Source organism: Eumetopias jubatus, unplaced genomic scaffold (genome assembly GCF_037043125.1).
Source record: "Eumetopias jubatus isolate StellerSeaLion01/CBP00866 unplaced genomic scaffold, mEumJub1_p1.0 scaffold_11, whole genome shotgun sequence".
In the NCBI taxonomy this organism is placed as follows: Eukaryota; Metazoa; Chordata; class Mammalia; order Carnivora; family Otariidae; genus Eumetopias; species Eumetopias jubatus.
In genome coordinates this window covers 70,283,967-70,309,862 of record NW_028274817.1, presented here as the reverse complement: position 1 = coordinate 70,309,862, position 25,896 = coordinate 70,283,967, and the positions used below count along the sequence as shown (strand labels likewise).

The window sequence follows — 25,896 nt, the reverse complement described above, 5'->3', positions numbered from 1 at the left end:
TCCTATTGAGATGATCTTATGGTTTGTTTTTACTCTGTTAGTATGGCAAATGACATTGATTTTTTTCAACTTTATTAAGGCATATCTGACATACTGTAAGATTTACCTTTTGTAGTATACAATTCTGAGAGTTTTGACAACACATACAGTTGTAGAACCACCATCACAAGCGAGATATAGGATAGTTTTATTGTCCTCCCTAATTCCTCTCTACCTATTTGTGGTCAACTCCTCCCACAACCCTAGCCATTGGCAAACACTGATGTATATTCTGTCATAATTGTTTTCCCTTTGCATCAGTGTCATATAAATAGAAACATATAAAAAAAGAAACATATAGCATGACTTCTTTCACTTAGCATAATGCATTGGAGACTCATTTATAAATGTTGCATGAATCAGTAGTTTCTGCCTTTTTTTTTTTTTTTTTGCTGAGTTGTATTCCATTGTATGGATATCCCAGAGTTTATCGATTCGCCTATTAAAGGATATCTTGGAGGTTTTTTCCAGTTTTTTTTTAATTTTTTTATATTTTATTTGTTTATTTGAGAGAGAGAGAACACAGAGGGAGAGGGAAAAGCAGACTCCCCACTGAGCAGAGAGCTCGATTAAGGGCTCCATCCCAGGGCCCTGAGATCATGAACCTAGCAGAAGGCAGATGCTTAACCAGCTAAGCCACCCAGGCACCCCTTTTTTCCAGTTTTTGGTGATTATGAATAAAGTTGCTATAAAAACATTTATATACAGGTTTCTGTGTAAACATAGGTAAACATTTCACTTGGGTAAATATCTAGGAGTAGATTGCTAGGTCATATGGTAAGTATATGTTTAACTTTATAAGAAACTGCCAAATTGTTTATCCAGTTGTTCATTGCTGGTTTACAGAAATACAGTTGATTTTTGTATATTAACTTTTGTCTTTTGACTTTATTAGTGTAGTAACTATTTTGTAGGTTCTTTGGGATTTTCTACACAGACAATCATACCATCTGTAAATACAGATTTATTTCTTCTTTTCTAATCTGCGTGTCTTTTATTTCTCTTACTTGTCCTATTACATCAGCTTGGACCTTCAGGATAATGTTGAATAGGAGTGGTGACAGTAGAAACCATTCTATTTTTCCTGATCTTGGGGAAAGGATTCAGTCTTTCACCAATAAGTATGGTGTTAGCTGTAGGTTTTTCCATAGATACCCTTTATCAGATTGAGGAAGTCCTTTTTTTTAAGGTTTTATTTATTTATTTGAGAGAGCACAAGCTGGGGGTTAGGGAGGAGCAGAGGAGCTGAGCACAGAGCCCCTTGCAGGGCTTGATCCCAGGACCCGAGCCAAAATCAAGAGTCAGATGCTTAACCGTCTGAGCCACCCAGGCGCCCCACAGATTGAGGAAGTTCTTATGTATTCTTAGTTTGTTGTAAGGTTTTATTCTGTGTTTTGATATTCAATTATGAAACCAGGCTTGCGTTCCTTGGATAAACTCCACTTGGTTGTGATATAGCATCCTTTTTATGTATTGTTGAATTCAGCAGTATATAAAATTAAAATTTTTCTAAAATCAAAATTTTGTGTAAAATTTTTGCATCTCTGTTCATGAGGGATATTGGCCTGTTGTTTTCTTATAATGTCTTCATCTGGTTTTGGTATCAAAGTAATGTTGACCTCTTAAATTAGTTGGGAAGTACTCCTTTTTCAATCATCTGGAAGAGTTTGTATAGAATTAAAATTGTTTCTTCTTTAAAAGTTGGGTAAAATTCACAAGTTAAGTCATCTGGGCCTGAAGGGTTTTTTTGTTAGATTTGCTTTGGGGAGTAGGTGGAAATTAACTAAAATTCAGTTTTTTTAAAATAGATATAGGGTTGCTCAGGTTATATATTTCTTCTTAAGTAAGCTTTGGTACTTCGTGTGTTTTGGTGAACTTGTCTGCTTCATCTAAGTTGTCAAATAGTTATTCATAATATTCCCTTATTATCCTTCTAAAGTCTGTAAAACCTGTGGTAATATCATCTTATTCCCATTATTGATATTTTGTGCCTTTTTCCTTTTTCATGATCAGTTTGGATAGAGGTTTATCAAAGAACCAGCTCATTCTTCCTAATGGTTAAAATGGTAAATTTTATGTTATGTGTATTTTACCAAAATTTTAAAAATGTCCCCCAAACCCCAACTCATTAGTTTCCAATCTGATCTTTATTATTTCCTTACTTCTGGCTTGGATTTAATTAGCTTTTTTTTTTTTAATTTTATTATGTTATGTTAGTCAGCATACAATACATCATTAATTTTTCATGTGATGATCCATGATCCATTGTTTTACTTTTTTTAGTTTCTTAAGGTAGAAGCTGAGGTCATTGATTTGAGGGGTTTTTTTTGTTTGTTTGTTTGTTTGTTTTGAGAGGGGGAGAGGGGCGAGGGAGTGGGAGGGAAAGAATCCCAAGCAGGCTCCATGCCCAGAGCAGAGCCTGACACGGGACTCAGTCTCACAACCCTGAGATCATGACCTGAGCTGAAATCAAGAGTTGGATGCCTAACCGACTGAGCCATCCAGGTGCCCCTTCTTCTTTTCTAATATAGGCATTTAGTGCTATAAATTTCCCCTTAAGTAATCCTTTAATGACATCCCACAAATTTTGATACTTACATTTTCATTTTCATTCAATTCAAAATGCATTCTAATTTCCCTGTTGATTTCTTCGTTGACCCATGGGTTATTTACAAGTGAGTTATTTAGTTTCCAAATATTGGGGTATTTTTCTAGATATCTTTGTGTTACGATTTCTAATTTAATTTCATTGTGGTTAGAGAACACTGTGTGACTTGAATCCTTTCAAATTTAATGAGGCTTATTATGGCTTAGAATATGGTCAATCTTGGCAAATATTTTATGTGTACTTGAGAAGAATATGTATTCTGCTATTGTTGGAGAGAATGTTCTATAAATGTCAATCTTTTCTATTTGATTATGCTGTTCATTTCTACTGTATCCTTGCTGATTTTCTGCCTACTTATTCTATCATTTATTGGGAGGTGGGTATTCACATCTCCAACCGGAATTATGGATTTGTCTTTTTCGCCTTGTAGTTCTACTTTTGCTTCATGTATTTTGAAGCTCTGTTATTAGGGGTGTAAATAATTAGGATTAATTGATCCTTTCATTATTATCCCCTGCTTGTGAGAGAGAGAGAGAGAGCACAGAGGGAGAAGCAGAATCCCCACTGAGCAGAGAGCCTGATGCGGGGCTTGATCCCAGGACCCTGAGTTCATGACCTGAGCCGAAGGCAGACACTTAACTGACTGAGCCACCCAGGCGCCCCAAAAAGATTATTTATTTATTTGAGAGAGAGGGAATGCACACATGCGAGAGAGAGAGAGAGCATGAGCATGAGGGGAGAGGCAGAGGAGATGGAGAAGCAGACTCCATGCTGAGCAGGTGTCCGATCTGGGGCTCCATACCAGGACCCTGGGATCATGACCTGAGCTGAAGGCAGACACTTAACCGACTGAGCCACCCAGGTGCCCCTAAAATGGTATATATTTTTTAATCCCTTTGGTTTTAACCTATCTGTGCCTTCGTTTTTAAAGTGTGTTTCCAGGGTATCTGGCTGGCTCAATCAAAAGAGCATGCAGCTCTTTTCGTTTCGTTTTAAAGATTCTCATTTATTTATTTATTTGAGAGAGAGCACAGTGGGAGGGAGAGGCAGAGGGAGAAACAGACTCCCCACTGAACAGGGAGCCCTATTCAGGGCTCAATCCCAGGACCCTGAGATCATGACCCCTGAGCCACAGGCAGATGCTCAACCGACTGAGCCACCCAGGTGCCCTGAAGAGCATGCAACTCTTGATCTCAGGGTCATGAGTTTGAGCCCCACATTGAGTGTAGAGATTATTTAAAATACATACATAAACTTAAAAAAAAATAAAATGTGTTTCTTCTAGGCAGCATATAATTGGGTCTAGCTTTTATAATCCAATCTGACAATCTGCATTTTAATTGGGGTGTTTAAACCATTTGCTTTTATTATGATTATTGATATGGGTAGACTTGACTCTATTATCTTGCTATTTTCTATTTGTCCCATCTGTTCATCATTCCCTTTATTTTGTTTGTTTTCTGGCTTCTTTTGGATCGACTGAGTATTTTTGTGATTTCATATTATCTCCTTTGTTGGCTTATGTATGATTTTGGTGCTTAAACTGTAGATATAAACATTAAGGATTAAGTCCTTTTGAATAATTGACTCCTTTACCACTATGAAATAATCTTTTTTATCCTGAATAATAGTCTTTGATGTGAATTTTACATTATCTGATGTTAATATATTCACTCACTCCACCCTCCTTTTGATTACTTTTAAGCATTGTATGTCTCCATCAAAAGTGAAAATGTTCTCAGAGATGGTTACTTTTTAGAAACTAAATTTAGTTTTGTTTGCTTAAAAAATTTCATTCATCGACTTTAAAGATTAAGAATGCATATCTAATTATGTCTCCTAAGGCAAGAGAAACAAAAGCAAAAATAAACTGTTGGTAGTACATCAAAATAAAAAGCTTTTGCACAGTGAAGGAAACCATCAACAAAGCAAAAAGGCAGCCTACTGAATGGGAGAAGATATTTGCAAATGATATATCCAATAAGGGGTTAATATCCAAGATATATAAAGAACTTGTACAACTCAACACCAGAAAAGCAGTCAAATTAAAAAATGGGCAGAGGACCTAAATAGACATTTTCCCAAAGAAGACATACAAATGGCCAACAGACACATGAAAAAATGCTTTAACATCACTACTCACCAGATCAGACTACAATGAGATATTACCTTACACCTGTCAAAATGGCTAAAATCAGAAAGACAAAAAATAAGTGTTGGCAAGGATGTGAAGAAAAAGGAATTTTGTGTATTGTTGGTGGGAATGTAAATTGGTACATCTACTGGGGAAAACAGTATGGAGGTTCCTCAAAAAATTAAAAATAGAAATACCATATGATCCAGTAATTCCACTACTGGGTATTTACCCAAAGAAAACAAAAACACTAACTTGAAGATATTTGCACCCCATGTGTATTGCAGCATTATTTACAGTAGCCAAGACAAGGAAGCAACCTAAGTGTCCACTGATAGATAAATGGGTAAAGAAGATATGATACACACACACAGGACACACAATGGAATGTTACACAGCCATAAAAAAAGGATGAGGTCTTGCCATTTGTGACAACATGGATGGACCTAATACCTCTAGGGTATTATGCTAAGTGTTACAAGTCAGACTGAGAAAGACAAATAGCATATGATTTCACTCATATGTGGAATCTAAAAAACTAATGAATGAACAAACAAAAAGCAGAATCAGACCTATAAATACAGAGAACTAACTCATGGTTGCCAGAGGGAAAGGAGGAATAGAGGCATGGGCAAAATGGATGAAGGGGAGTGGGAGGTACAGGCTTCTAGTTATGGAATGAAGTCACAGGAATAAAAAGAATAACATCAATCTAGTCAATGGTATTGTAATAGTGTTGTATGGTGACAGATGGTAGCTACCCTTGTGGTGAGCAGGGCATAATGTATAGACTTGTTGAATCACTATGTTGTACACAGGAAACTAGTGTAACATTATGTGTCAACCATACTCAAATAAAAAAATGTTTAAAAAGAATGGGTACCTGTGTGTTAAATAGAACAGATAATCAAAATATATCTCAATTCCTTATCATGACTAGTTAAGGACAAGTTAAGGAGAAAATGGAGAAGGCAAAGACAGTGTTTAGAAATACTAGGATTATCTAGAGAAAGATTTTCTGCAGAAAGCCTTTCTTATGACCTTTTGGGATATTGCTGTTAAAAGCTCTTGGAGAGCTCTTACAATTTTGGGTGAGTGTAGGCATGAATGGAAATCTCACTTCTACTTGTGTGGGCTCTGTTCTGAGTGAAATTAAGTCTGGAGCTGAATCTAGCCCATGGGACAGAGATCCCTCATCCCTAACCCAACATCACCGATTTCTCTTCTAGAATTGGCTTGCAAATGAAATTGAGGTTATGGTCAGTACTGAGGAAGCCAAACGCCATCTGAATGACCTTCTTGAAGATAGAAAGATTCTGGCTCAGGATGTGGCTCAACTCAAAGAAAAAAAGGAATCTGGGGAGAATCCGCCTCCTAAACTCCGGGTAAGCACCCTCATGGAAATACATTACCAATAATCAGACTGCACTCCCCAGAAACCCTCACAACTTTGGAGGATTACTTTCCTTTTAGCACTTCATCCTCATTCCCACTGTTCTTTACAGAGGCGCACATTCTCACTTGCTGAACTACGTGGTCAAGTTTCTGAGTCAGAGGATTCCATTACAAAGCAGATTGAAAGCCTAGAAACTGAAATGGAACTCAGGTAATGTGACTATCTCTTAAGGCATTGTAATTTATAAAAATCTATGCCTGGACTCAAAATAGAACCTATCAATCCAGTGATTCAAACACTTGTTTTTCAAAGGCTTTGTGATGATAGAGAAGTGAGAAAACATAGCAATTTTTTTGAACCATACAGTTCACTAGACACGTTAGATACATTTTCTCATTCAATCCCTCCCTGTGAAGTATTATTATACCTTATGAGGTAAATATCACTCTTTTCTTTAAGATTTTGTTTTTTTATTTGAGAGAGGGAGTGAGAGGGAGAGAGAGAGCACATGATCTGGGGGTGGGGAGAGGGGCAGAAGGAGAGGGAGAAGAAGCAGACTCTCCTGCTGAGCAGGGAGCCCCATGCGGGACTCGATCCCAGGACCCGGAGATCATGACCTGAGCCACCGTAGGCAGATGCTCAACCGACTGAGCCACCCAGATGCCCCTAAGTATCATTCTTTTGACTTTAAATGTCTAAACAGAAGTTCAGAAATCTTTTTTCATTATTTTTCTTAATTTTTATTTTTTGAGAGAACATGCAGGGGAGTGGGGCAGAGGGAGAGAGAGAATCCCAGGCAGACTCCCAAGCACAGAACTCAATGCAGGGCTCGATCCCATGACCCCGAGATCATGACCTGAGCCAAAATCAAGAGCTGGACACCCAACTGACTGAGCCACCCAGGCGCCCCACAAGTTCAGAAATCTTAAGGAACGTGCCCAAGGTTATACAGAGCTGGGATTCAAAACCTGGTCTATCAGGGCGCCTTGGTGGCTCAGTTGGTTAAGCATCTGCCTTCAGCTCAGGTCATGTCCTGGGATCAAGCCCCGCATTGGGCTCCCTGGTCAGCGGGAAGCCTGCTTCTCCTTTTCCCTCTGCCTGCCGCTCCCCTTGCTTGTGCTTTCTTTCTCTCTAATAAATAAATAAAATCTTTAAAAAAAAACCTGGTTTATCTAATTCCAAAACCCATGCTCTTTATGTTGCACCACATGTTAGTATCTCTGAAATGTAGAACTGGATAAAAACAAAACTTGAGAGAAAATCAAGAACTGATGCCAGAAGAGCAATGGTACAGAAGGAAGAGAACGTTAGGGATCATCAGCAAAGTAGATATAATAATGTATAAGTAAAGTTATCATGAGCACTAGATTAGTAGGTAAAGCACATAGCAAATACTTGGCATATTAGAAGTGCTCAGTGAACATTCTGTCTTTCTCCTTTTCTGACTCTAAGACCAGAAATTATGCTGCTCTAATCACTATTACTGTCTTCTAAGTATCTATGACATCTAGAAGGAATCAAACTTTCACAGAGATTTTATAGTGTCTTCAGATAATAGAATTGTATTGCCCAGAAGACCTTAAAGATCATTTAAATTTTTTTCTAGCAACATGTACTAGCTGTTTATCTTTGGATACGTCTATAAGTCACCCAACATTTGAGTGTCTGCTTTGTGCTCCCCTGGATGCATGCATTTGGGATATATAGAAAGTAGGTGGCATCACCCTTACTCTCAAGAGGAAATAGTATAATGCCACCGTGGTGTGTTGGAATTGTTTGTTAAAATTGCAGGAATGTTGTGAACCCTTGATAGCTTACCACATTTATACCACAGAAATAGCAAAAGTTACAAATCGCGTCTGGTTTTTTAAGTGCTGGTTGTGAAACATTCACCTGCACACCACTGTGCATAATTAAATGATTAAATGTTAGGCAGGTGCCAAGTAGAGAGCAATTAAACAGAAGTGAGTTTAATCAAGGCAATTTCCCTAAAGTTGATGAGACATAAACTAAATTTTAAAAATACCTAAGGGACATGAATTGTCAGAGGAGACAGGAAAGGCCATGACAGACAACAATCCTGAAGTGTTCTAGCTTACCTCTTCCAAGAAGCCTTCCCTGACACTTCATCCCCCACTCATCCTCCTCTGTAAACCCTGTCAGAACTTACAGTAGTCAATCATGTATGTGGTACAGTGGATGTATGTTATCTTTATATTTATTAATTTTTTACATTTATTAGTCTTGTCAATATAAATTGATCATAAGCTTGTTGAAGGAAAGGACTATATATTAGACCAGAGTTCTCGAGGTATTGTCTGCAACCCCTGGGGGTCTCTGAGCAATCAAAATGATTTTTATAATAATATGAAGACATGATTTGCCGTTTTTACTCCATCAACATTTGCCATGATGGTACAAAGCAACAGTGGACAAAAACTGCTCATACCATAGCTTGAATTAAAGCAGTGGGCACCAGTCTGTGCTAGTGGTCATTGTATACTTCACCACCACACATTCTCAGTTGTTTGTTTCTTTAAATCACTTTTACCTAAGAATGGCTTTGATAGGGACGCTTGGCTGGATCAGTTGGTAGAACATGCAACTCTTGATTTCGGGGTCTTGAGTTCAAGCCCCACCTTGGGCATAGCGCCTACTTAAAAAAAAAAAAAAGAATGGCTTTAATAAAGCAGTACAAATTGTTAATTTTATTAAATTTCAACCCTTGAGTTCAAATCTATTTAGTATTCTCTGTGATGGGACAGGAAGAACATGCAGAGCACTTGTGCTGTTTTGCTCAAGTCTGAGGGTTGTCCAGAGGAAAAGCACTTGTGCAATTGTTGGAGGTGTGAGCTCAATAGGCCTCTTTTTCCATGGAACATCCGTTGTATTCGAAAGAAGCACTGACAAACTATGGTTATTCAGGCTTGAGTACTTGGCAGGCATTTTCTCAAAAGTGAACAGAGTGAGCTTGTCACTTCAAGAAAAACAACTGGTAGTGTTTGTCACTAAAGATAGAATTGAGCTTTCAAGCAAAACTTAGAACTCTGGAAAACTTTTATCTACCCCCCAAGGGTTTGACAGTTTTTCTTAACTTTTCTGAGGAGACCAGTGGTGATTACTAAGAGCTGTTTATTTCCTTTATATTATATAATGAAGTGTGTTAACATTTGGAGACTCTGCATCGCTCAACATTGTCCGAATGATATGTTACAGAATCATGTGTGGGTAAAAGAGCCATTCAGATTGCAAGATAGACCAACGGATTTTAATATAAGTAAGAGAAGTTTACTTAGCAGTGGTTTCAGATGCCACATTTCAACTAATTTTTAAGGAACTACCACTTGTTGGGTTTTAGTGTGGTCTCAAAGAAGAATATCCACAGTTATCTGAATAGGCTATTAAAATGCTCCTCCTTGGTCCAACTACATATCCCTGGGAGGCCAGATTGTCTTTATTAACATCAACCAGAACATGTCACAAAAGACTGATTGCAGAGGGAGATGTGAGAATCCAGCTGTCTTCTACTCAGTCAGATATTACAGAGATTCGTAAAACTGTGACAGAGTCCTGCTCTTCTCACTAAATTATTTTGTTGTTTTAGAAAATGTATTTTTCATAAAGTATATTACAATGGATTATTGTTATTTTAAGTGAATTAATGAATGTTTAATTTTTTCTCAGTTTTACCTTCAATACTGTAAATATCTGTAGGTACAATGTATATGAACAGAATTTCTCAGAGGTCCTCAATAATTTTTAAGAGTATAGAGGGGTCCTGAGACTCTAAGATTTGAGAACTGCTATCTTGGATTATTTTGGTCCCCATCTTCTTTTATAGTACCCTACATAGCAGTCTGTTTCACATATACTGGCGTACTACCTCTCACTGGATACACTGCAAATTTAAGAAGGAAGCTGTTAATGAAACTGAAATACTATGGAAACCTTGCTCTCAGGCCATACTTGATCAGAAAGCATCTGTAAGCTATAACCGGGGTCAGGGTATCTAGTCTTCTTAGAAACTTCTCTGTTCTGTGGTAGGCACTTCAAGATAACCTCTCACAGCACTAGCCATCGGTCTCAATTTAGTATTTGGTTCCAGCAAAGAACATCTACCTGTCCTTTTTTTATTTGTTTTTTTTTAAAGATTTCATTTTATTCATTTGAGAGAGAGAAAGAGGGAAAGCACGAGCAGGGGCAGAGGCAGAGGGAGAAGCAGGCTCCCCGCTGAGCAGGGAGCCCAACACGGGGCTCCATCCCAGGACCCTGGGATCATGACCTGAGCCGAAGGCGGACGCTTAACCAACTGAGCCCCCCAGGCGCCCCCGTGCTTGTACATTTGAGAATTTTTTTCCTTCAGGTCTCCAACCTGACTCTTCTCCTTGCATAACTGAGCCACTATATCACACTCTGAACTTACATGGCCTCAAGACAAAGTCACATTGCAGTCAATGCACTGCAACAGAAGCCCTACTAAAACAAATCTTTCCAAGTCCCCCTATATGACCCATTTATTGCAACCACTATTTAATAAAATAAAACCATTTGGATAGTCTCTCAGGTTCCTTTTGCATCAGGATTTGAGATACTGTATAAAATCCTAGCCAGATGATTCAGTCATTATTTTTCTTTTAAGATTTTATTTATTTGACAGAGAGAGACACAGTGAGAGAGGGAACACAAGCAGGGGGAGTGGGAGAGGGAGAAGCAGGCCTCCCACCGAGCAGGGAGCCCAAAGTGGGGCTTGATCTCAAGACCCTGGGATCATGACCTGAGCTAAAGGCAGACGCTTAATGGCTGAGCCACCCAGGCGCCCTGATTCCGTCATTATTTAAGTGCTATTTCACCAATACCTCCATCCATAAACCTATCTGAAGAGTCCCACAGAGCTCTCCTCCTTGGTGTTGAGGATGCTAGCAAAGTAAGTCTCGCTGTTTCTTTCCTTGAAGGTGTGCTCAGATTGCTGACCTACAGCAAAAGCTGCTGGATGCAGAAAGTGAAGACAGGCCAAAACACCGCTGGGAGAATATTGCTACCATCCTGGAAGCCAAGTGTGCCTTGAAATATTTAATTGGAGAGGTAAGCATCACTATTCCTACCAGCAATTAGGGGTCTGGCTGGGTAGGTTGAAATAAGATGTTAGCCGGGAATACCGTCGTAGCGTTATTGCCACTTTTCATGGTAGAAGCCGCAATGACACTAGTATTAGAGAGATAGTTTTATGGGTAAAGGTTGGTGTGAACAAGTACAGGCCAGTCACATAGAAAAATATATGACTTGCAAGTTGATACCTGTCGTGCCTGGCGTACAGCAAGTGCTCAATAAATGTCTGCTATTATTACTAGGAAAATAATCAGGATGCCATAGTAGGCCACTGGTTAAACAGAAACTATTATACTGCACTACTTTTTAAAACACCTATGAGAGGGACCCCTGGGTGGCTTAGTTGGTTAAGCGACTGCCTTCGGCTTAGGTCATGATACTGGAGTCCCAGGATTGAGTCCCGCATCGGGCTCCCTGCTCGGCGGGGAGTCGGCTTCTCCCTCTGACCCTCCCTCCTCTCATGCTCTATCTCTCATTCTCGCTCTCAAATAAGTAAAATCTTTTAAAAAAAATAAAAAAACACCTATGAGATGTGTATTCAAAAAGTTTAAGATACAATCTAGAAAAGAGGAAACCTAATCATCTTTTGACATATATTCATCTTAAGGAAAGTACATCTTCACTGGCTTTAAAATAATATATCAGGGCACCTGCGTGGCTCAGTCGTTAAGCGTCTGCCTTCGGCTCAGGTCATGATCTCAGGGTCCTGGGATCGAGCCCCGCATTGGGCTCCCCGCTCTGTGGGAAGCCTGCTTCTCCCTCTCCCTCTCCCACTCCCCCTGCTTATATTCCCTCTCTTGCTGTCTCTCTGTCAAATAAATAAAATCTTTAAAAAATAATAGTAATAATAATAATAATATATCATCTTACGTTGTCACTGAGGCATCTTCACTTTGAGACAAGCATATAAACTCCAACTCTGGAAGTTTGAGCGATGTTGTCCTTTATATGTTTTTGGATGGGGTTAGCAGATTCGTCCTACCAAGTAGGAAATCCTGATTAGTCTTGTGAACACTGGTATTTATGATGTTCCCCGTGTGGGCTAGTAGAGACTATAAAACCAGGCCAGCCTAGGATATCAGTCTAGCCTGAAGAGCCAGACCTACAGCACCAGCTAACATGTCTACTAGTTTCAACACGCGAATTCAGACGTTCTGACATGGGACATAATTGGCCATAAGGGTGTGTCCTATGGATTCCTCTTCAGAATGAAGAAAGTCTTAAATATCAGAATTTGGAGTTGTCAGATACTGTTTGTGTTCAGTTCATTCTTGCCGGGAGACAGAGCAAGAGATTGAATGACCTTAGCCATGGCTCCTAGCTCGAAGAGCTCGATTTCAACAGAAATATGGACTCTTGGCCTGGGTGGCGTTGTTCCTATTCACTGGTAGAATCCATGTGACATAGGAAAAAAATGGACTCTGGACACGGAGGAACTTTTCTCAGTCTGTTTCAGGAAAGCTGACATTCTCCTGCCGAATGAATGGGAAAAGGTGGCCATTCTCCAAATAAACTCATCTTCTTTTATCCCTTCCAGCTGGTCTCCTCCAAAATACAGGTCAGCAAGCTTGAAAGCAGCCTGAAACAGAACAAAGCCAGCTGCGCTGACATGCAGAAGATGCTGTTTGAGGAACGAAATCATTTTGCTGAGATCGAGACCGAGTTACAGGCAGAGCTGGTCAGGGTGGAACAGCAGCATCAAGAGAAGGTAAGCTCTGGCAGGCCCAGAAGCTATACTGAGAAACAGAGGATCATTGCTTTTTGTTGTTAGTTTTGAAAAGACAGTGAGGGGTGGGGTATGAAGTTGCCTTCGGAGGCCTGTGTAGTCGTCTTTTCCAAATTTTGCAAATGAGGAACCCGAAAGAAAGAAATTACTTGTCGAAGCTGACACACACACAGTGGCTCTTAGCCTCCAGCTTTGATAGCAAGATTAACATCGAGGCTGCGCTTACTGCTTCAAGCCATGAGATGGAAAGATAACAGGGACCTCTAAGTCAGAGGACTCCTCTGGCTCACCGCTTGGACTAAGCCGGAATTCCTTTCTCCTCTCATGCCGTTGGTCCCATTGGGCTGTGTCTTTCTCTAGGTGCTCTACCTTCTCAGCCAGCTGCAGCAAAGCCAAATGGCAGAGAAGCAGCTAGAAGAGTCAGTGAGTGAGAAGGAGCACCAGCTGCTGAGCACACTGAAGTGTCAGGTATGATAATGGGGCGAGGGTCTCCAGAGATGGGGTCCGCAGGCCCGGCTGCGAATCCTGACTGATTTATACCATTGTACTTGCAGCAGAGAGTAACTACTGAAAAGGGGTTTATAATAGTAACCTCTATGGCCTTTGGGCCCTATTTGATCAATTTAGGGGTATTTAGAATGTAACCATGCATAGCATAACCTCCTTTTTGGTATGGAAATGACATTACGTACTCCACACCAGACTTTGAGGCCTCCTGGTTCCTTGCCTCAGCCCTGAGCTCCAAAAGGGTTGAGAAAGTTCAGTCATCCCATAGAATCCTAAGGGCATTCAGCTTTCTCTTTTTGAGCCTGTTCTGAGCTGAGACCTGACATGTTTGTAAAGTGCCTGGGGTCTAAATATCTCCCAGAGCCTGGGAACACCACACCCCTTAGCAGCGTGTTGGAACACTATTTTGTCCAACTTAGAATCCTTTTTTTTCTGAAGCACCAGTCTCTAGGGTTTCCTTGGCACCTCCCATCAAAGACATAACCAAACTAGTTAAAGTCATATGCACGAATTGTGAATCTGGTTGTCTTAAGTGCCAGGAAGTTTAATCAGGGTTATTAGAGTAGCAAATAAACTGCCTAGTCTGTGTTTAGAAGGGTAAACAAAAGCATCTGTAGACTTGAAAGAAACAAAGCTAACTATCCATGTGGGTCTCTTAATCAGCATCCTGATGTGAATGCATAAGGGACATAAGGCTTGAGAATAGAAGAGAATAAGGAGAGCATTTAGGGCAGAGCACATGGTTCCTCTGAGTGCGGTCAGGACCGCTTGGGAGCGTTGGGGTAGAAGTGGCATTCAGGACACCTAGGCACTGGTGGGAATCAGGCATTTTTTCTGGGTGCCGGTGCCCGCTGTACAAAAACCATCTGCTCCAGCAACTTGGCAGCACTATGTTTTCATCTATGTGAGTTGTTTGGTAACCCACATGTAGTGCCGAAAATAACCCCACCTATCACTGCACTATTTGGAAATAGGATGAAGAACTTGAGAAGATGCGAGAAGTGTGCGAGCAAAATCAGCAGCTTCTCCGAGAGAATGAAATCATCAAGCAGGTAATACGGCTTCCCACCCACTTTTAATAAGCCCTGGGAGACCCTGTTGCAACTGAGGGCAGCTCTTGGGAGCAGCCCCGAGTATGAAGAGTCGGCTCTATTTTTGAGGTCTGTAGCGACTTTCCGTATGATATGGTCATGTGCATTTCAAAATGGTATAAATACACATTTTTTAGTCTGCTCTTTTCTGAATCTAATACTGATCTTCTAAAGTGAGAGTCCTTCAGCCTGCTTTACTATGGTTTCAATGCGGCTAACTTAGGAATCCTTATGTTTTAGCCATTAACACTCCCGGAAGCTGCCCTGCAGTATACACTGTGCATTCTCTTTTCAAACAGAAACTGACCCTCCTCCAGGTAGCCAGCAGACAGAAACCTCATCTTCCTAAGGATACCCTTCTATCTCCAGACTCTTCTTTTGAATATATCCCACCTAAGGTAAACTGCTCAGTGCTGGTAATACCTTCGGGTGGCCACGGTTGGGGGTGAGTGTGCTAGATTTGTCTTTTAGAAGAGGTTGAGTGAAAAATCCCAAACCCCAGGGCGCCTGGCTGGCTCAGTCAGTAGAGCATGCGATTCTTGATCTCAGGGTTGTGAGTTCGAGCCCCACATTGAGTGCAGAGCTTACTTAAAAATAAAATCTTTAAAAAATCCCAAATTCCAGCATCTCCGTTTGCCTTGGAGTCCCAAATAAAACTACAGTACACTCTTGAGGAAAATAGGCATTCTCCCTCCCCAGAAGGCTGACTTTTGGCCATGTAGAGGCATTATGTAACAACGGAGGAGGAGCAGGAGAAAAGAGCAGTGTTCAGCTGTCCATCCAAAGATACTTATCTCATCATATCATGAGTCCTTCTTTCCTCCCTCAGATTGCTCAGCCTCTACCCCTTCAGTTTCCATCCCTTCAAAGACTCTGTAAGGCCAAAGGCTATCCAGCAGAATTAATTCTGACTGGGAAAGCCAAGGGGCTATATTTGAGGGAGTCCAAAATCTCGGCTCTGAGAAGATAGCTGGCAGCAGCTACTGGGAAGATTTGATCTACGTGTGTTTTTAAAATTTTATTAACTAATCATTGTAAACCTTTCTTCTTAGCCGAAACCTTCCCGTTTTAAAGAAAAGTTCCTGGAACAAAGCATGGACATCGAGGATCTAAAATATTATTCAGAGCATTCTGTGAATGAGCCTGAGGACAGTGCTGGTGATGATGACGATGATGGGGATGATGAGGAATGGAAGCCAACAAAATTAGTTAAGGTGTCCAAGAAGAACATCCAAGGGGTAGGAGGCAGCTCTCATCTCTGTCAGGGGTTCTAGTCCTTGGTCTTCACTGCCAGTGGGGATTTGCTGGCCCCATGCCCTGTACCTGAGGCCCTCGGTCCCGTTCAAAGGCATTGGCTCCACTGAGGAGTCCTTGTTGGGCCAGCTCTGTATGGAACCTGGGGCTAGCAGAGAAGGCTGCCTGCATGCACAAGATGGCTCTCTTTGTGTTTTTAGGTTCTTATGAGGTCTGAACGGGTGGTAGTATTCTGTACCATTTCACTGAGGCTGGTTCCAAAGCGATCATAATAATCCTTCATATTTTTATAGCACTTTGCAGTTTATAAACCATTCTCATACAGATTATCTCCTTTTTTCATCACAAACAAAAAAAATCCAGTGAGGTATTTATTGTTTGCATTTTATAGATGGATTTGAGACCCACAGGAGGAAAATGACCTTGCTCAAGGTCATAAAACCAAGAACAGTCAGGACTTGAAACCAAATATTCTCACTCCAAGTCCAGTTTGTTTCTACCATGTCATGGTTCTATCAGTAAAAATTGCAGACCAGAAGCTAAGTGGGAACTTTATCTTCCTTGCCTCATAGAGTAATTTTGCTCCCTAGGCTAAGGGGCAATAGGAATTATAGAAAGGGCTAATAATTAAGATCCAACACACCACATTAAGGTTAGTTAGGAACAGAGTGACTTTGAGGCATGCTTTATTTACTTCCACAATGATAGTCCTACGTAATTATCAAACCTAGATGTTTTATGTTGAAACATTAACTTCCCAGGCACTATAGTTCACCACTACCCCAACTGTGCCCTGTGGCCACATCCCACTGAAGGAGGACAGTTCATAAAGGATCCTAGCCGGCTTCCTGGAAGGTTAACTCGATTTTGTTAGCTGCTTGAGCACCACATAGGGGACTGAGCCTGAGACGGCCACAACACTGGAGCGAAGCAAGTCGTGAGGAATAGCTAGTCATGGTGGCATTAAATCATTTGGAAAGAGTCATCAGGAATGTGACATATCACATGCTCTTAGTGGGAGTAAGAGCTCATCCTTAGCCTCAGAGCTTATAATCTAGTGGGAAAACCAGGCAAAGAAATAGAAGCATACCAAAGAACCTCAGCATATTCATCTCAGGGAGACGGACTGAGGGATTTTTAAGAGTGACTATAAGGCCAAACCAAGTAGATATAGTTTAGGAAGGTACCATAAAAGAGACGACCATTACTGCATCATGAGACGGAAAGGGAAATACGGTCTTGGAAGCGAGTGGGAGGCCGTTGCTGGCACATTGAATGGCATATCACAAAGACTTAGTTGTAAAGGACAGGGGGTTGGGACACTTACAGAAGATGGGGCAGAACATGTCTGACTTTCATTCACTTATTCAACAAATGTTTACGGACTCTACTCTGACCCAAGTAGAGAGCATGAGCTGAATGTAGATACGACAGTCAGCTAAGAATAGGAAGCGGAGTTGAGAAGTACACACAGAAACAAATGGTAGAGGACCTAAAACCCCTGGGAAGACGTGTCCAAATGTGAAGCAAATATGTGTTTACTTGTGCTCGAAGCAAGCTTACTGTGTGTATCATAGCAATGTTGCTCCACGTGTAAAAAGGGAAATAGAGGAATCTAGTAAAAATTGCAAGTATGTATTGGCTATCAATGATAAAATCTATGTCTAAAACCGTGAGAGATTATTCTTTTCTAGGCTTTTCCCCGATTTAATAACTTGAGAAGAGAATATAACTGGGCATTAAGGGGAACAAATTGGCACAGGATCTAGTTTCTCCCTTTTAGCAACCTCAAAGTACATGGATGCCATGTATTATGTATAGCAGAGAGCTATCTGCTCTCTGATCAGACTGCTCGTAGACACAGTAGCTGGAGACCTTAATGCTTTGCACGAAGGCCATCCTATCTGTAATTCCAACCCAGCTGAAATGGGCTGGCGTTATCACGAGATGGCTTTAAAGGAGACTGCAGCAGTCACCAGACTAATGACCCCACTAGAGCTAATGCTGAAAAAGTAGGCTTCCTCACTCAACCATGTTTCCTATATGTACTAAGGAGATGCTGAGGGACAGGCCACGTGCTATAGTAAAAGTAATAGCTTTGAAGCCAGGTAGACATGGGTTCTAGTCTTGAGTTTGCCACTGGCTAAGTTGGATGACCTGAAACAGGTCACTTAATCTCCCTAGGCTTCGAATTCCTTACCTATGCAATGATGGGATTAGACTGGAATCAGTGATGTGCAAGGTACCTTCCAGCACTAATATCCTGAGTCAAAGTAACAGTCAAAGTTGTATAAATATGTTTTTTTAATTAATTAAGGAGTTTTAATAATACTACCTATATATGGTGTTTTATGGTGTCTGAGTAGTTAAAAGAAGGAATATATGCAAAAGCACTTTGTGAAGAAGAAAATATCATGCAGGTATTGTTACTAAAGCACTGTAAGCATTTTACAAATATTCTCATTTGTCCCCTTTGGCAGAAAAGAGGGAGCAGGAATTCTTATCTCTTCCCTTGGTGATGAAAGAATGGAGAGGAACTTGAGTGAAGTGACTTGTCCAAGGTCATACCAAATATTAAATATAGGACCAGAGCCTGGGTCTCCTGTCATAGTCTGGGTTTTTGTTTTGTTTTGATTTTGGGGTTATTTGGGGGGGGTGCAAAAAGGTGATTTTATTAAAGCACGGGAACAGGACCCTTGGGCAGAAGGAGCTGCAATGGGGTCACAAGGAGTGGCCCATTATATACTTTCAAGTTGGGAGGGGGTTAGGGATAGCATAAGTCTCTAAGGAATTTTGGAAGCCAGGTTTCCGGGACCTTGAGGGGGCTAGCTATTGTTGGGAAAAGATCATTTATTACATCTAATAAAACCTCAGTCATGAGACCCTTCAGATGTATCTCGGTGGGCCGTATACTTGGGAGATGATTGCTAACCTGTATCTTGAGGAGTTTAGAGAAAAAGGAAATTTCTAAATTCCTTTATATGTTAAAGTAGACTTACAGGATCGGGGCAGGGGGTGCTCAGGCTAGGATGGCCTTTTGCCCTTAGCAGAGTGTCAGCATCGAGACAGTTGAGTCCCTAGAGGAAGGTTACTCTGCCTGTTTCAAGGACTTGTCAGTGGACTGTAGGTAGTAAGGAAATTTAATAATTTTTCTTCTGCCTTTGTTTCCCACATCATCCCCCTCTAACAGTTTTGACCCTTAAATCTTTAAAGTTGTTGAGGGTGAAGGTCTCATCTTCTGTAACTTCTTCCTGCTGAATAGGGGCGTAGAGATGCCCCTACCTATGGGCCAACATTGATCAGTTGGGGCGTATATAGATAGAGGAGTTACGAAAGGCAGAGGCAGCTGAATCCAAGGGAGACTGCATGTGTGGCTCTTCCCGAGTCATGGTCTGATGTTCTTCATGTTAAAGTTTTTACCAGATCTTATTCTCAGACACAGTGTAACACTGAAATCAGTGCCAGAAGAATTATAGACTCTAAAGCAATAGTTCGCAGCCCTGGCTGCATATTAGAATCCCCAAGAGAGCTTTTCAACATAGGGAGCTTGGGACCCCACCCCCAGATATTCTGATTTAATTGGTCTGAGGTGGGATCTGGCCTTTTTGAAAAGCTCTCCAGGGATTTCTTATGTGTAGCCAGGGTTGAAAACCACTGGCTTAAAGGAACCCCAGAGATCTTTCAGCTCTACTTTCCACTCTATATAAAGAATCCCTCTATTATAGTGGTTGTCAGCTGTGGTGTTGGGCCATGCTGGTGGGCTGCCAGCTGTTGTGACAACACACACACACACACACACACACCCCGTGTACCACATACATATATATTTGAGGTCATGCCCAGGGCAAGGTCATGTTCCCTCTCTTACATTCTGATCTGGGTCCTGGGTGTGAAAGAGAACAGGATGAAGTTAAAGCTAGTGAAATGGCATTCATGTGATGAATACATCTGTCATGTGTGTCATGACTGTTCCATAGTACCACTACCAGGTGTTTAGCCTCTGCCTGCTTGAAAACTTCTAGTACTGGGAAGCTCACAGTCTCATAGGACAGCCCATTGTAGTCCACTAACTGTTAGGAGGTTGTTCCTTGTTGAGCCAAAATGTACTATGCTATAAATCATCCCAATGGGGGGTGACTGTGTAGAAGTCTTAATTGTTGTTCCTTATGGCAGCCCTTCAGATACCACTCTCATTCTATTATCCCTTTAGATAAAATAGAGTCACATCGACAGGATAATAGAGTGTTTTGGAAGCATTTAGATGAATTTATGAATGTCAGAGGACCATACCCAGGCTGTTGCAGTCAATGGATCAATGTCATCTTGGTAAGGTGTCTCTAGGACATGTCACAGAACTCTGTCTTTTGTTCTGTATTCAAAGAAGCAAGATTTTTTTATTATAATGTCCAGTATTGGCAAGGGTGACTAATGTGGGCATTCCTGTCTATTGCTATTAGGTATGCAAATTGGGGTACTTCTGGAAGGCAACTTGAAAATATGTATCAAAAATCTGGGGCACCTGGCTGGCTCAGTCGGTAGAGCATGTAACTCTTGATCTCAGGGTTATAAATTCAAGCCCCACGTTGGGTGTAGAGATTACTTAAAAATAAAAATCTTTTGGGGCACCTGGGTGGCTCAGTCATTAAGCATCTGCCTTCCGCTTGGGTCATGGTCCCAGGGTCCTGGGATCGAGCCCCACATCGGGCTCCCTGCTCAGCGGGAAGCCTGCTTCTCCCTCTCCCACTCCCCCTGCTCTTGTTCCCTCTCTCACTGTCTCTCTCTGTCAAATAAATAAAAATCTAAAAATAAAATAAAAAATAAAAATCTTTTTTAAAAAAAGTATGTATCAAAAATCTTAAAGGGCGCCTGGGTGGCTCAGTTGGTTAAACAACTGCCTTCAGCTCAGGTCATAATCCCAGAGTCCCAGGATCAAGTCCCGCATCAGGCTTCTTGCTCAGCAGGGAGTCTGCTTCTCCTTCTGACACTACCCCCTCTTGTGTTCTCTCTCTCTCTCTCAATTAAATAAAAAAATAAAAAAAAATTAAAAAAAAAAATATTCCTGTCCTTTGGCTCAGTAAGTTTACACATAGGAATTTATACTGAGGAAATAGTCACTGGTACGTAAAAAGATGTATTCATTCAACAAAACTTTTGTGAGCACCTAGCTATACATCAAGCACTGTTTCTAGGTGCTGAGGATACAACAAACAAGACAGGTAAGATCCTTGGCCTTATGAAACTAAACACATTCTTACGGAGAGAGCACAATGACCAGAAAAACAAATAAAATTATTTTTTTTTTAAGATCTTATTTATTTGACAGAGAGTAAGAGAGCACAAGCAGGGGGAGCAGCAGAGGGAGAGGGAAAAGCAGGCTCCCAGCTGGGCAGGGAGCCTAACACGGGGCTTGATCCCAGGACCCTGGGATCATGACCTGAGCTGAAGGCAGATGCCTAACCAACTGAGCCACCCAGGTGCCCCCAAATAAAGTAATTTTTAGATGATGATAAGAGATAAACAGAAAATATAGTGAAGTCATTGAGAATTCTGGGGTAGGAAAAGAGTTCTTTAAAAGAGTGCTTGGGAGAGGCCTCTCCAAGGAGGAGGTACTTAAGCAAAAAGATCTCAGCAAAGTAAAGGAGCAAGTCAGGGAAAGAACCAGAGGGAAAACATTTCAGGAAAAGGGAACAGCAAATGCAAAGACCCCTCAGGCAAGAATGGGTTTGGTTTATCAAGGAACATCTGAAAAGGCCAAGGTAGCTGGAGAGTGTTGAAAAGTGGGAGAGAGTAGTCAAGGTCAGGCCAAAGGAGTAGTTAGGGGCCAGATCATGGAGAGCCTTGTCGATAGCGGGAAGATTTAGACTGTGTTTATGTAGCAGGAATCTATGGTAATATGATTGGTAATAGGAAGCAATTTCTTTGAAAACAATCTTAATGTCTAACATTAGGGGGCTGGTTAAATAAATGGACATTTCTACATGAAGAAACTACAGCTATTAAATATTTAAAATCATGGTTTTGATTTTCAGATTTTTAAAGTGATATATATTAATCTCAAAATCAGGAAAAAAGATATTATAATGGTTTCTTTTACCTTTACAACTAACAGAATGATGATGGTTGTTCTATGAGAGAGACTTAAGGGCTTGTATTTAACTGTAAACTCAGTATGGATTCACGAAGATAGGACAAAGGAAAAAAAGCTACTGTGATTTTTAGGCCTCATGAACAAGACCGTTGGGTCTCCAACACAAGGGAGTTGTGTTGTGTCAGTCTACCTCACAATGGCCACACCAAAATTAGAAAGTTATGTTCATTTCTGGATGTCACAATTAAGGATGAACTTGGACAAACTGGTGTATGACCAAGGTGGTGAGGATTCTTGGAAACCATGTCATGTGGTGGATCGTTAAGGAAGCTATGTATATTTAGCTTTGAGAAGATCTGGACAGAGGGGGACTGGGTAGTGGAAATTATGTTGAGGGTTTGAACAAGAATGCTGTGCAAGTGTGGTTAAACTGATTCCTTATCATCCAGATGGCAGAACTGGGTCCTGTGGTCAGAAGTTATATAGAAACTATCCTCATCTCAGGATAAATAGAGCTTCAGATAATTAGACCAGGGACATTAGAGAGGGGCTTCATACATCAAATCAGGCTCCAGACGGTCACCAAGGTCTCTTCTGGCTCTAATCCATCATTCTGTGAGCTCTGCCACCTATGTTTGTTCCAAGCCAAACTATCCCCCCTTCTTCCACCATTTCTCTTATAACATTGCTTCCTATAACACTGGTCACCTGCCTTTTGTTTTGTTTTGTTTAATGTCCTCTTTATTAAACACATACACACACTAAACTCCCGAATGTGTGCACGGGGAAACATACCTACTGATTAAGTGGGTTTAATACATGGAAAGCACTTATAACAGTGCTATATAATAAGATACCACTTATATAAAGTTTCAAAACATGTAAGATCATTCCTTCTATTTTTTAACGGAAACTCATATGTGGTTAAAAAAAAAAAAAAAAGACCTGCATGGGACTAATAAACACCTAATTCAAGAGACTTTGTCCTGGGGAGAGAGGGAGGTGAATGGGATCAGGAAAGGGTAGGTAGGAGGCTTCAGTTATATCTGTATTTTAGTTATTAAGGGAAGAGTGAGAACATGAGTGGATTTTGTCATTGTTGTCTGTGCTTTTATATACCCGAAAAAAATTATGATGCCCTAATTATGGCACGTTCTATCAAATGGGGTCTGACTGACCCAGAGTCTAGTGAAGCAGTTGCTCCCCATGATTTCCAAACAAGGGCGTTGTGTTGTGTCCGTCTACCTCCCAATGGCCATACCAATATTAGGAAGTGATGCTCATTTCTGGATGTCGCAATCAAGGATGAACTTGGACAATTTCTGCCTGACTGATCGATCTGCTTGTTGACAGCCATCTCACAGTGTTGACTCATGGAGCTTGCTGACACCCCACATCCTTAGGCTCTTTTTGCACCAAGTACTTTTAAGCCAGCTCGCCCCCCCCATATTATATTTATATGGCTGATGCGGGGAGAACCCAGATGCCAGACTTCTGTTCATCCTTGTTAGAACTTCTCCTTCGACTTGCAGCCCAAAATTCCAGCCTGTCAAAATATTTTTGAATTGTGATTCTGTTATCTTACTTATTAATCATCCTTCCAGTTTTGTGCCATTGTTAACAGCCAATAAACATGCCTACCCTGTAGAATGGTTATGAGAATCAAATGAGATTTGGTATTAATATATATGAAAGGACTCTGGAAATTATAAAGTACTATACAAATGTAAATGATTTTATTTCATATCCTCAGTGATTTATTAAAATGTCAAATAAACTGCTGAGGACGTAGCCCAGGCTGACACTGAACAAAGTGCAGAAATGTGAGTTGGGTGAAAGTACCCCTGGGTAGAGCTAAAGATATCGAGCAAGTATACTCAGCCCTTATACACACCTATAACCCTACTACCGTCGCTTTGACCATAAATCATCATGAGGGCACCTGAGGGTTGGCTCAGTGGTTAAGTGTCTGCCTTTGGCTCAGGTCATCATCCCGGAGTCCCAGGATGGAGCCCCGCATCAGGCTTCCTGCTCAGCAGGGGGGTCTGCCTCTCCCTCTGCCTCCGCTCCTCCCTCTGCTCTTCCCCTGCTCATGCTCTCTTTCTCGCTCACTCTCAAATAAATAAATAAAATCTTCAAAAAAAATCATCATGAGAGGCTTTGCCAGTTACCCTGCATTATTCTGGTATCCATCCAATCTGTCTTTCAAGTATACAATCCAAACAAGAAAATGGATTTGTCTAGCATGACGTGTGGTTAGGCAACCTCTTGTGGTTCTGCGGATCACTGTTTCCCTAAAGAAGAGGGGACCGAGGAGAAAGAAGCTTGGCCAATTTTCCGTTTCCATTTTCCGCTTTCCATGTCTTCTAAAAAGGCTTGCAAATGAAGGGGAGGCACTTTACGTTGGTCTTCTAAGCCTTTCAGTGACGTGTGTTTCTCCAAACCTGGTTTTGCAGTGTTCCTGCAAGGGCTGGTGTGGGAATAAGCAGTGCGGGTGCAGGAGACAGAAGTCGGACTGTGGCGTGGACTGCAGCTGTGACCCCACAAAGTGCAGGAACCGCCAGCAAGACAAGGTAGGACCAGCTCTGTTGGCCCTCGCCATCCCTTCAGGCCTCCCCCCCGGTTCCCGCCACCCTAAAGCCTGGCGTCTCCTGCACAGCTCCCCCGACCCTTCTCGTGCCCTCTGCAACCAGAGCCATTTCACTTCTCGCTCCTTCTTGCTCTCTACTAGCCTTGTCGACGTAGCCCCTTCAGAAGCCCACAGCCCTTCGCGGGAGACTTCCAGATATGCAGCTCCCCATGCCCAGCCTTGGCTGTGAAGTTTGGGTACAGTTTCTGAGGCCAGAACAAAGAACAGGGAAGCAGGCAACTACAGGCACATAGACATGCAGGACCAAACTAGTCCAGAGGCTTAGCTGGAACTCTTAAGGGCCACGTGGCAGCTTCCAGGAAGGAACTTAATCCTTCTGACATCTTGAGACAGTTGCTTAGACCCTCTCCATGGGAACCAACTACCCCGTGGCTCTAGGAAAAGACCCACAGGAGCTTGGTCTTTCAAATAGTCACCGTTGTGGGCCAAGTTAATTGTAGCTGCCCTCCTTATATTGCTCCCGGGAAGAGCAAACTCAGGGAAACAGACTGCCTTACACCTCCCTGTGCCCATGGCATAAGCTTGTTCCTCTAGCTCTCTCTGTGATCTACAACAACTCTAGCAGGCTTAGTATAATGATCCTCCACTGTGCGTTTCTTGAACATCTGCACATGGGCAGTTCTGCCCTGGGTCTTCTATTAAAATGACTTCCGAGGCAGGTAGTCATTAGAGGACTAACGTGGCAAGTTGGGGGTCAGGCTGAGAATCATAGAAGTAGCAGGGACCCTAAGGATTCTCTGTCCCCATGGTTCTTCCAGTTTAGGTTCCGGAGTCCTTCGGTGGCTCCGTGGACGTGCTTCTTGAACAGACGACCATGGCCTGGCTCAGTTCGACCCCGTGTCGATCAGAGCAACTTGCTCTCTACTTGTTTTTTCTATACCGGGCTTCCTCTGAGGATGTCAGTTGTCAAACCACTTATCTAGGCCCATGCCCCCATTATACGGGGAAGGAAAGTGAGACCCAGAGATAGGCTTAAGTGACTCACCGAATATTACCCAGCTGGGCATGACAGCTAAGATTAGACCTCGGGCTTCCTGACTCTCAGTCCGCTTCTGTTGCCATGACAACAGGCTATAATTCTAATCCAAGTTCTACCACAGTCGCCCTGTTACCTAAGTAACTTTTCACTCTTGGCCTTGAGTTCCCTTCTCCGAAAGGAAGACTGATACAGACGACACCCTGTAGACATGCTAAAAAGGATAGTGCAGATTACAGAGGACGAAAGACGAATCAAAGAAATGACCACGGCTTGGCCTTGTTTTAAACGCTGCTTTGTGATGTCCCCTCAGCCGCTCCC

The 25,896-nt window shown here is 41.7% G+C and overlaps 1 protein-coding gene across 1 annotated transcript in view; it reads left to right on the top strand.

The window, feature by feature from the left end:
- KIF4A (kinesin family member 4A) overlaps window positions 1-25,896 on the top strand; it is a 112,942-nt gene that overhangs the window by 85,645 nt on the left and 1,401 nt on the right. Inside the window, exons 21-29 of the mRNA XM_028092103.2 lie at window positions 6,011-6,166; window positions 6,287-6,387; window positions 11,130-11,259; window positions 12,821-12,991; window positions 13,370-13,477; window positions 14,491-14,568; window positions 14,907-15,005; window positions 15,660-15,845; window positions 24,406-24,522. Of these exons, the coding sequence (XP_027947904.1) occupies window positions 6,011-6,166; window positions 6,287-6,387; window positions 11,130-11,259; window positions 12,821-12,991; window positions 13,370-13,477; window positions 14,491-14,568; window positions 14,907-15,005; window positions 15,660-15,845; window positions 24,406-24,522 (1,146 nt within the window). The remainder of the gene's footprint in view (window positions 1-6,010; window positions 6,167-6,286; window positions 6,388-11,129; window positions 11,260-12,820; window positions 12,992-13,369; window positions 13,478-14,490; window positions 14,569-14,906; window positions 15,006-15,659; window positions 15,846-24,405; window positions 24,523-25,896) is intronic.